A 12,553-nucleotide genomic window follows, 5' to 3' on the forward strand; every position below is an offset into this window, starting at 1 on the left:
ACAGTGGAAACTTCAAGTGAGGCGCTCTTTCCATAATACTTTGTTGATGACTAGCCTCCTGCACATGTAAGACTGAAAACATTCCTTGCAACAAAAATTTTTAAAAAAAAAAACAGACCAAAACTGGGATGTGTGGAAAAATCCAGTTAATCATGTTGTTTAAAAAAAAAAAGTTCCAGTATGTGATTACAAGCTTGATGTCAGGATGTCCCCAGATGCAACAGGATGAGACATTCTTCTGAAGCCTGAAGGGTACTTGGTATTTCCATTATTTATTTTCTGCAGCTGATCGTGTGTGGAGGAATTAGAATTCCTGAAATGTCATTCAATATAAAATAAATTCAAAACATTTGTGAATGTTTCATTGTGATCTTTGCTGTTCCAGGAAAATGAAAAGGTTGATTTTTAAAACAGAGAGCACATCTATTGAGAGCAGCTTACGTTATTATTCCATGACACCACAGTGGCAATTCCATTTGAAACTTGACAAAAACCTTACATTCGAGCTGCTTGGGTGGGGTCTCTGTGTACATTACTACTACAATATTACTATCTCTTTGTAAATGGTTATGGGGATTTGTTAGCTATAGAGTTATATACAAATTTGTTGATAGGAAGTGGTGCTATATAAATAATCTCAAAGGGCTTCATATTGTAAAGTAAAGAACCAACAGTAATATAAGCCCAACAATCACGCAAACCACCTATAAGCAAGCACTTGGCGAAAGTGGGAAGGAAAAACTCCCTTTTAACAGGAAGAAACCTCCAGCTGAATGTGGCCCAGGGAGGGGCACCTATCCATCACAAATGTTGGCAGTGAGGGGAAAGACAAGAAAACACAGACACACTGGGTGATGTGTTTCTGGTAACTTGTTCAGTGTCTGTTCTTTTAGCACAAACTAGCATCTTTAGGAAATCATACATTATCAGCTCTTTGGATGCTAAGCTCTTCCTTGTTCACTAGATAGCTGCTATCCATGTCTAGTGTGTGGCCAGTACTCTTCAAGAACATCTACTTATGGTTTGGCTAAAACACTGAAGACATGCATCATAAGGTCAAAAACAATGAGTTAAGTGAGTTCAAAGAGCTCCAAATGCTGTGGTTTCATCACTGAAAACCCACATTCACATCAGACAATGGAACCATTGTTTTTAAAGAAGTATTAATATGGCAGCTCTAAGTTTGTAACAGGAAACTAGGATTTGGCCCATGTCTGTTTCTAGCCTTCCCTCCATGTTCCCTCCAGGAACTGTCTCCCTGGGCCACTATAACACTCTTCTTCCATCAGTACAACCCTTTTAAAATCCAGTTTGTGTAACGATGCAGTAAAACTTCACCATGTACGTCTGCACACGTGAAAACTAAGACTAAATACAGCTCAGCAAAACAAAACTGTGCATAGAAATTACTCTAAGCACACGACTATTCAAAAGATTTCACATTAGGTTTATTGAAATAGCTGCTGTCAAACATTAGCATTGGATGATGATCCAGTCTCTTGGAAGTTAATATAACTTACTGCAACAGAGGGGAGCATGAGGAACATAGCAAAAAACAGTAACAACTAATAAACAGCATTAGGTTAGTGTTAAAATGGTTACAAACATTAAAGTTAATCAGCATTACAAAACAAAGATCTCAGAGGCTGTACATATATATATATATATATATATATCGCAAGGCACGTGGACGTCTGGTTTTCCTGTATGAAACAACATGTTTAATGCCTACACACTGTTTGCCAGTGAGACTTTGACAGTCTGGACCTCAGAGATATGAGAGGATTTCTGGATGATGCGGTTGGTGAGAGCGGGCCCGGTGGCACAGCTCTGCTGTAGACCTGAGGCAGATCCTGTGTTGCTCATCCCGTCTGTGATAGTGGTCTTTGCTACAGAGAGAGGCCCTCGGGTGTAGCTCTGCCCTGTGGCAGCGCTGGACACTGGAGCACTGCTCTGGTCTGCTGTGCAGCTCTGCCCCTGGGCCAAGCTTGTCAGAGCCACAGCAGCGTGGATCTCCCTCCAGCCTTGGTCATCTTGTCTCTGCTGGCCTCTGAGCGGCTGCTGGTCCCTGTGAATACATACATACATTTAGAGTATACACATATCATTTGTAGATAATTTATTATCACCCACGCCTTCCTTTAAAAAAAAAAGATCTAAACACCAATTTCAGATATCCAGAGCCAAAAAACCCACAAAAAACAAAAAAAGCATCTCTTTATAAAAGTCAGATGATTAGTGGTTTGATTTCAGTGAGATTATAAAATGTATGTATTCAGTAATGAATGAGTAAACTTACCTGTCACATTTAGTTGAATTGTAGTCGCTTGTATCTGTAAAAGATAAATAAAAAGACTCAAAACGTGCCATGAATCAGTTCGACTCGACAGCAGTGAAACTACAGACAGTTTAGTCATGGGACAATGAGTGTTTGGATTAAGCTTTGGAATCATATATTAGTGATAAATACATGTTTTTTGTGGATACCCATGGACTTGTGTGTGCTTGTGTATGTCTGAATGGCAGTACATTCTTATATGTTTGTGTCTCTGGATGGATTTTAACATGCTGAAAAGTGTATTGGTCTGTCTGTCCTCAACTATTCAACTGCTATTCAGTGTTGAGCGTTCAAGAGGGAGAAAAAAATCTTAAATGTACACTGTATCTTGTGGACACCCTGTTTTCATGTTTTTTTTAACAGCCATATGGGTCACATAAATGAATACGACCATCATCTAAACCTGTTAAAGAAAGAAGGATGAGTTGGTCTGTCGGTGCCCTAAATAGAAACAATCTGGGCATTTTTAGGAGCAAGAGAAGAAAAAAAACAATCTTTTCAGTAATATATTGCTACATGGTTTCTGTTTGTGGTCAGCAAATAAGTGTGCATTATATGTAAAACATATTTTCCATTTCAGCTTTGGAATATTGCCTATTTTCACTGGAGCTGGTCAAAAAATGATTTTTCTTCAGAGAGGACTAGACAGGGAAATTAGAGGTCTGCTGTGAAACGCAGTCTTTCAATGCTAACAGCCCGAAACATTCCCATCTCTGACTGTGAAAAAGCATAGGCCAGGGCCAAAAGCAACTACTTGTTGATAGTAAATCATTTTGCTGTCTTATGCTTTTCTTTTGCTACTGAATGTTCTTCGGCCTATAACCTCGCCAGTAAAATAGTTTAGTACCTCAGTTGTATTTATTACCCCGAAAAAACATTGTTTCAGCTCTGGTGAGTCTTAGATTTGCCGCAAAGATCAGTTACAACAAAATTTTACAAGGGGTAACATGAAGCTGCTGAGACGTCTCCCTGCTATTACATTGTCCCGCAGTGATGCAATGTCATTTCATGTTGGATCCATAATTATGGCCGTATAAGGGATGGTTTCATATTAAAAAGAAACAAACTATTTCATTTTGTTCCCGAGTACAACGACAAGAATGATGGCGCTCAAATGTCTGTATAGCAAATAGCCCATAAAAATAAAGCAAGCAAGCGAGTTAATTTAGCTCAGTAAAAACTGTCTCAAGGTAACAAAATCCACTTTTTGATGGATATACTATATTTGTTTCAATAAATGCCAAAGTTTAGAAACATGTAGTAGTTACATAGCAATGTCGTTAAAAACAATATGGTGCCTAACCTGTAAAACTCTATTTGATGTTTTTACAATTTGGGTTTTTTTGTGTGTAGATGATATGACTGAACAGATGGTATAATTAATAAGTTCAGAAAAGCAATATTTTTACATTTGGAAAGAGGCTGTTTTCCCTACTGTTTGGGCTATGCTAAGCTAAGCTAAGCTAACCATGCTAAACGTATTACTAATCTACTAATAAAATTTGAATTTCTTTAAATTTGAAAAAGTAACATAACTTTTACGTTAACATTGTCTAACTTATGCAGGTTTCTGGCATGTTGTCATGTACACATTGTTTGAGAGTTTTTGGTCATATTGGTTGTGCCACAGCCACATACAGCCACCGGTCATGAGGGAAAACTCTGTATAAACAGCCTGGTTGGAGATTGGTTGTTGGAAGTTGCTGGCTGGCACTAGGTAATTTTAGTTACAAAGATGTGGCTTTGGCCATTAATGTGTATGATACCAAATTTTCCACAAACATTTGCTAACTACTTGCCAAGTGATAGCAAAGCTTGAAAACTATAAATGTAAAGCGTTTGCCTTCTAAATAAAAGTTGCGTCTCAGCACAGGCTCCATTTCTGGTCCGTGTTACATTTTTCACTATTTCACTACTGCACAGAGAGTAGCTAGTTAGTATTTTCAGATAAGCCGGTGTGCTTTATACAAACTACGGAAGACCGCGACAATCTGCTAGTGACTAGTAATTGTCCGGTTGTCACTGGCTGGTTTCTAAGCCTGGATGATTGGTTCTTAGCAATCGATTTCACAGCAAATGCAGGTTAGGGAATACATTTTCTTGATGGTCATGGGCCGGTCTCTAGGTCTGTGTGACTGGTGCCTTATTCACCCGATCCTACATTGCCACATGTCCAAAATGGTGGACATGTTAAGATGATGCAAAACCTCAATACTATTTAGTAATAAAAGATTAACAGATCACCAGACAATGAATTAATATCTACATGAGATCTTTAAAACCTTGACGCTCTCCCACAATATAAGTTGAAAACCGCTCACATGTCCCAGTATCAGTGATTATGAATTTTTCCCCAGATGTATAATTCAGATCCACAATACAGCATATACGAAACAAAAACCTTCACTCTCCAAATCTATGCTTTCACTAGAAACAAAACAGGTAGAAAACACAGTGAGTTTTTTCTCTAGTTATGCATTTCACTGCTCCGCATCCAATAAAACCTCATTCTAGTCTAGTTCATGGCCCTCCAGGCTTTTTAAGGGAAATACTGAACTTGCTGTGAGTTTCAAATTATATAGTATAGAAATTACTATACAGCCAATACTAACATTGCAAACATAGACTCTGCTACTAGACTTTTACTGCCTGTGGGAATTAAACCGATATCTTTTAGGTGTCCTCGTAGGTTAGTGTGTAGTGGCATCACCTATTAGCAAATCACTTTGAGTTTAGTGACTGTTTTAATCGTCTCCCGGGCAGAGTTAAATGTGTTAATGGTGTTAGCGCCTGTCATGAAGCTGGCAGCTTAACTTTCCACTTCACCTCCACAGAGGAGTTGCAAACGCTGCAAACACCCTTAATATGACCGTCAGGGATACATTAAAAGTTTGTAAAAACATTTCAGCAGCGCTGCATGTAGTGTTTGATGACATCATGAAAACCTCAAAGAACCACCAAAAGAAATATAATTTCAAGTGAGTATATTACACACTTACAGGAATGGTTCAGCATTTTGGGAAATAGAGTTGACCTCAAGAATTATTCTATGTCTACCAGCTAAGCTGAGCTCAAGTTGATCGAAATAACCGAGCTTATTTGGACTCTTTCTGTAAATAGTGTTGCCTATTAACTAGTTACATGCAGAGACAGATAACTGAATTATAAACAAAAAAATGTTGATTTATTGACTGAAAAATGCATTTAAACCATAATTACTGGTCAAAAATTATTAAAAAATAATTTACATTTGTTCTCTTTTAGCTAACAAAGCTAATGTAACATTCCTTTAGTTGTGTCTTTCCACCATGCAGGAATGCCATGTTTTGGCATACTATACTTTAAGATAAAGAGGAGTACAACGTTATAAAGTGTAGGATGGCTTAAAGAAGCCCTGACTCACTGATGATGGACTGCCAGATAGAAGAACATTCATTTCTGTAAGCAACCAGTACTGTTGCATGTGTCTTTTGACAAGAATTCCTTTCAGTGTTGAAAATTCACCATTGTTTTTAACCTGAAGTTAGTATAGGTTTGTAACACTACAAAGTATTGTTTGATCTGTTACCAAGTAGCAACAACCAGGGCTGAAACAGGACGAAATGTGGAAGTGCAAAAAGATGCAATTCCTTCGATGGCCACATGACGCTAGCTAACAATTTTGGTTGCTATAGCTAATTTTGTCTTCATTTATCTATCCCAGTGTTGCCAACTTAGCGACTTTTTTGCTATATTTAGCGACTTTTTTTCTAAAAAGCGACTAGTGAAAAATCTGGCGACTTTTGCTGGTGTTATTGGAGACTTATGATGACTTTTTGACATGAAAGCACATATCGCTCTTACTCTCAACAAGCAGCGGGTGCTGCCGTGGGTTCCTCGCCCGTGCTATAGCACTGACAGGCGGCGGATAGTCCTTACACAGCAGTCACCCCCAGCTGCTGTCAGAGCAGGAGATGTTAACATCTTGCTTCCAAACTCCAAATGAATCGCGCATGAGCTCCTGCCCTGACTGTAACGCAGTCAGTTCTTCTTTTACTGTTACTTTTTGTGGATCACAAGGTTTAAAACTACTTAAACACACACACAAACACACAAAGTCGCTGTACCAGAGTGCCTATTTCGGGTCACTTTTGCTGGTCCCAAGCCCAGATAAAGGAGGAGGGTTGGAATTCTGACATTAAAATAAACAATAATTGCTAAAAGAAATTTAATTTGTAGATCTAAATATATTCTAAATGCATTTAGGGTTTTTTTTTTTAATTCACTTTATGTCTCTTCCACAATGTTATTTCTCCCTCCTACAATGTAGGTTACAATTACATAAACATGACCAATTATCTTAATAGCAGTTTTCCTTACTAAGGAGTTGGCAACACTGATCTATCCCATCTTCATTTGTATCTCACTGTTCAAGGTTTCAGTAAGACCTAAAGTTAGGTGTATGGCCATTGTGACGAGAGCTGTTTGCTAGGTTTAAGTCACTGAAATGGGTGTTGGTTCCTTTACATGGATTTATCTAAAAGATAATATGACCTGTTATATTTTACATCCCATTCAAGAAGTTTGTGCTTCAGTTTTGGTGAGTGACACTTACTGAATAGTTTATAAGTGCAGCTAATTAAGCTTCCTAGCATTAGCTGATAACAACTAGCCTACATATTTGAACTTTGCCAAAGTAAACCAAAGTGGCAATGGAAAAAATGCTAATGTTGTGACTTAAAAAAAAACAACGAAATATCTTTTTTGTTGTTTTAATCGATTGAAAAATAGTTTTTGCGATTAAGAAGCGGCACGTCTTTTGGCATCCTACCTTATTTTATACTGTCTAGATAGATAACAGTTAAGGCAAGGCATTATATTTCATGTGGAATATAAGTTCAGTGGTTTATTTATCTACATATGTTTCTTTCTTAGACTGTAATTTACTCCTCAGGTTTTTCAAGTCAGCCATGACATTTAATTTAGCTTTCACAGAAAATAAAATTATCCATTAAATAACTTCTTTAGACTGGAACAAGGTGATTGCCAGGAAACTACTCTTAACATAATAAAACAGAACCTTTTTTGATTTTAGAGTCAAACTAAAGAGAAGCGCTAAAGAGCTGAACTGGTTTCAAAAATCTTTTCACAACTTTTATAATGTAATGTAAATTTAGATTGACTTTGAGTAAGAAAGTAACACTTGGGAGAACCAGACTGCCAAAGCACATAGCAGTCGAGAGAGCGAAGCCACAACTTCAAACACCGAAGGAGGAAGCCAAATGGATATTAGTGGTCTTGCTCTACGCTGTCTCACAGATGAGTGGCAGCACCGACAGTCGCTCTATGAGACCTCTCCGGTGTAGTCCTGACAGACTGCTCCATTTCTGCATTTGGCCAAGGTTTCCACTTCTCACCCTGGGAAGAATAAAGTCTCAGACATTCTGTAATTGTCCTTGAGACTGGACTGGACATTTCCACCATGGCAAGAAGCTGAAGCGGAACAAATGGCACATTCTAGAATATGGAAATGATATTTGCGGTGTGCAGCAGCAGCCAGGGCGAGCTCCATCCAATTTTAAAATGAGGGATTTCAGCGTCTGCATGAGACTTTATTAGTAATGTTTGTAGAGGCTTTGGCTCTTGCGCCTTAGCGGATTCGAGGCTTGTCAGTTTGCTGTGCTCCCTATAGGTCTGAAAGGGCACCCAGGTGTCAAACTCCCTCCCACTTTCCCTCTAACTTTATAATTGAATCTCACAGAGCTTCTGACTTTCAGTGGAGTGCCAGAGATTTATTAATATCAGGGCGCTCCGAGGAGCCATGTGGAAGTTTCTGTTCGTTCTGTTCTTACTTTACTGTACACTGTGGTGTGTTAAAAATGAACAGAGGGGAAACAAGGTGGTTAAACTGTCAGTTTGCCTCACATTCAGCATAAATCCACAATTAACAAGGAAGATGCTTTAGTAATTTCTATGGATGGGGGGAGATCCTACCATTTCTAGACTACTGTGCTGTTTTTGATTGCTGATTGATGCATGAAGCTGATATTGCATCACATCTTTCTAAATTCCTGTATTAACACATACAGATATTGCATTTGTGTTAGAAAAGAAACAGGTCTCACCCATGTGGTAGACAAAGTTGGTCTCTGTTTCATAGGACGATGCGGGCGAGACGACATCTCCATCACATTCGTTTGAACTGAACGACTCGGAGTGGCTTCTTCTCTTGCAGGCTGGCGCAACGCCATCGGCCTTCGCCACCATCATGTGCCGCAGGGTGTCGTTCAGGTAGCGATTCAGTAAACTGCTCTTGTACTTGGAAGGAGGGGACGTGCTGTCGTCACTGTTGGCGCAGTCAGCCATGGTGAGCATGTTGCCTTGTTTCTCCAGCACGCTCTTGTGGGATGATGACCTGCTGAAGTTTGACTGGCTGATGGGAGTCTGTAAGGGACATTCTTCATCTGCAGCAAAGGAAACAAGGCTGTCACTGATTTCACACTGAATCAATTCATATCAGTGAATATGAAATGTTACAAACTATGATTAAAAAAGAGAGACTGGGTACATCCAATCTGATGACTTAGAAACTACTAATTCCCTGAAGGTCCTTACCCTCTGAGTCAGTGTCATCACTGCACATGCTCAGCCTCTCTGCGTTTCCCTGGATATATTTATTGTACAGTTTGATCCTCAGGGCCCAGCTCAGGTCTGGCTGCCTCACTGTGTTCTTCAGCCTTCGTCGGGCGTTTGCAAACCAGTTGGAAACCTGCACAGATGCCGCTGTGTTTTTTTTAGGACAGCACTGACTCGCATAAATCAGCACTAATACATCTTGCAAATCACTTTTGCTTCATTCTTCTTTCTTGCGTGAGCTCGTCTCACCTGTACTAGTGTCATGTGCGAGCCCAAAGCCAGTAGGACCTTCTCGGTTTTAGTGGGGTAGGGGTTGTCCCGGTGTTTGTATAACCAGTGCTTCAGGGGCCGGGCCATGTCCTGCAACACCTGTCTTTTGTGACGAACTTTTACGCCAGTCAGACGGGACCTGAAGGAGTAAGAGGTCAACAAACATTGTCCACCATGCTTACCTGTAACCTGATTGTAGCACTGTAGCAATACTTTCGATCTACTTCACTGTCAAATTTGACTAAATTATGTCATGCAATTAATTTAATCAAAGCGTAGATATCCAAAGAAGTACAAGATCTGAGATCGCAGCATTATTTTAGATTCTTTATAGGTTTAATGTGTTTTTCTGCCATCAAAAAAAAAAGCAAAAAAGTGATAAAATACCCATATCTTCTGTACTTCATGGCAGAGTTGTGTTCTGCGGACTCTTGGCATCGCAGCAGGTCCGCGCTCTGTCCTTCTGCTAAACTTGTCTGAGGTACGTCTGCACAGTTCAGTCTGTTCCTCTCCTCTGCTCTCCTGCCGTCGTCCAAGTGAAGCTCAGACTTCATCACAGCAACTTTGTTCATTCTTAAACGCGCAGAGTCTTCCTCAATCAACAGGTGCATCAGTAAACTCCCAGATGTAAAGAAAGGCAGTAGATTCCCATTCTTGGTAGACTTGGTGTAAAAAGGAATAGGTTAAAAATAAAAGTGTCCCTTGCTTTTCTTTCGGTGCTCTCGGGAACAGACGTTGACAGACAGAAGAGGAGAATAATGTTTGAAAAGTCAGATGATGTTGTGCGAGGAGAGTTCAAATAACCTGCTGCTCCGCCGCCTATTGGCTCCCCCCACCGTCCAATCGCTTCTGTGGAGGGGTCTGTGAGGCAAAGCTTGCAGAGCAGCGGTAGCACCCGACGGTTTGAGCGAGATTGCACATGAAAAGAATATCAGCAAATGCGGTCATTAGATTTACAAGTGAGATTTTTGCTTGGTGTGACTGCAGTCTGTGCTAAGCAGTTCAACATGCCCTCATATTTTCTACATGAGGCACATGATTCATGTGGACCTTGCGGTTTTACCAAAAACCGTGTCAGCAAATAATAGTACATGTTTTACCAGGAGATTCTGGAAATTTATGCGTGTAATTACACGGTTACATATAACCAGCAAAACCATGGAGCTGTGCCCTGTGATAGGCAGCAAATCCTGCTGTTTTCAGATGGATTTCAGTACAAATTGGCCAATCCACAGAGGCCACACAAACACAAGAAAATGACATTAAACTGTGTGTGTGTAATTATGAGTTTGTGTTGCGTCTGGGGTTTAAAGTTTTTAAAGTCTACGTATTTATTTGAGTGTCAGGACTGCATTGCATCCCTTTGCACTGTGAGTAGGGTTAATCCAAAGATGATGCGCATATTTGTCAGTGTGGGTCCCCATTTTTGAGCAACCGGGACTGTAAATAATTATGGAAACTCAGTCTGAAGGAACTCTAACATCATCATTAGTGTAACTAAATGACAACATGTGGGCTCTGAGCCCAGTATTTGAAGACTGGATGGCTCGGCTTAAGCTGTAATTCACGTATGTTTTTCCTCTAAACACTCTTATGTAAGAGTGTTTGGATATACACTGATGACTTTGCCATGCACAATCATAACTTAATAATCTTTAAGCAAACATTTGTGATAAAATGGGGTTTTGGTCATCCTGGCTGCAGTTTAAACTTTGGAAATTGTGGCTAAAATCCAAGTAGCACTTGTTCGGTGTATTAAAGCACTCTAAAAAGTCCCATCCACATTCATAATTCAGGACTATCAGCGGGGGAGGTTGAGTTTCAGTGCTTTCAAAGCTGAAAAACACATGTACCAGAAGCGTCCCCGTTAGGTGCTGTAAATTCCTTGCTCACATTCCTCGGCAGCAGTCGGAAAAGGCTACATGCTATCTCACACCATTTACTCCTGTCCCTCTGTGATATGTTCACCGGCTCAACTGTTGATATTAGCTGGGAACACGCCTACATTTGGCAGCCAGGAGACCTGTAAAAAAATTCAAGTGGAAGGATATATATCTCGCTTTGTTTGGATACTTTGGCACTTGTGTCTGTGTATGTGTCGTGCAGGTTCACAAACTCCAGGCCTATCCAAAGGGACAAACACCCAGCAAAGTGTGAAGCAGAGAAACAGATCGCCAAGCATTCTTTTTATTATTATTATTTCTAATCCGTTTGGTTCAAACAGACAATTATTGATAGTGCTGTCAAATGTTGTAGATTCTGTTGCATGCTGCTGGCGCTGTGTCCTATTTTAGCATTTCAGCATTTTTTAGCTAATTTTTTTAGTTTACAGCCTGCAGTTAGTGGAAATGAAGCCGCTCAAGTACTCTAATTAGTTAGCAATTAACAATAAACTGACAAATTAAGTTTCTGAAGAGGATGCATTTCCCCGGTACATTCAGACATGGTGCTAATCAAAATCAAATAACTGTAGCGCCAAGATAAATAGGTAGTGCTAGCATAAAACTTAGTCTATTTCTTCAATTTATTTTGGCCATGCCAATAAACACGCTAATGATGTTATGCTCTGATGAAGGCCATGAAGACAAAGCGTTAGCATGTCTGTTGATGCTTGAGCGAACTGACAAACTTGGTGGCTAGCTCATGAACGCAGTGTAGCATTTAGCGCCTAAGGAGCTAGCCATTTGCCTCTGGAGTGGGTGGACCCAAAACAGAGCAAAAAAGTTAAGGTGAAAATTCAAATTTGATTCTTTATTGGTCGCAAAATTGTCTTTTTGAGATTTTTGTGTTGCAAAGTTGTTTTGGGTTAATGTCAGCACAAATGAGTCAGCCAAAGACTCTCTAAACCTACAGTATTCTGCAATAAACTAAAAACCTTTCCCTTCCTGCTTTAGGTTTGTGTAAGTATCTCCCATATACTTTTACCATGTGTTTTACTGTGTCGGTTGTTTAAAAGTAATGAACGTTTCCTGCTAACAAACTAGATGTTGTTTAACATTGGTTGTATTTATTGTTACATTCTTCAGATAGACAGCTACACGACTGAGCCAAATTATCCGAGACCAATTGACATCATACTTCTGTGTAATGTTTGAAGTGGGAGCTACTCTGAACATAAAACGGCAGGTTTTCATTGGAGCACTCTGGTGTCTTTAATGGCATCATTATGATCTCAGAGGGTGCCTGCAGATTCTCAGCGGTGTGATGAAATTACACTGCCACGCTTTGGCTCAGGTTGGGCTTCAGACCTGGCAAGAGTGTCGAGTGTTGTCTTGAGAGTCTGCATTTAAAATAGAAAATAAGAATGAAAGAAATGCAGACATACCAGTG

At 39.8% G+C, this 12,553-nt stretch overlaps 1 protein-coding gene across 1 annotated transcript; it reads right to left on the reverse strand.

Moving 5' to 3' along the window:
- Positions 1-106: 106 nt before the first annotated feature.
- Positions 107-12,531, reverse strand: LOC146367223 (homeobox protein Mohawk-like). Its single transcript, XM_084911270.1, has 6 exons — positions 9,611-12,531; positions 9,203-9,362; positions 8,933-9,086; positions 8,443-8,781; positions 2,300-2,333; positions 107-2,068 (listed from the first exon to the last, which is right to left on the reverse strand). Exons 1-6 carry the CDS (start codon positions 9,832-9,834, stop codon positions 1,729-1,731), a joined length of 1,251 nt encoding a protein of 416 aa, XP_084767396.1. The 5' UTR covers positions 9,835-12,531; the 3' UTR covers positions 107-1,728.
- Positions 12,532-12,553: the final 22 nt, after the last annotated feature.

This window comes from Perissodus microlepis, chromosome 18, assembly GCF_051167445.1.
Source record: "Perissodus microlepis isolate ML-2025 ecotype Zambia chromosome 18, ASM5116744v1, whole genome shotgun sequence".
In the NCBI taxonomy this organism is placed as follows: Eukaryota; Metazoa; Chordata; class Actinopteri; order Cichliformes; family Cichlidae; genus Perissodus; species Perissodus microlepis.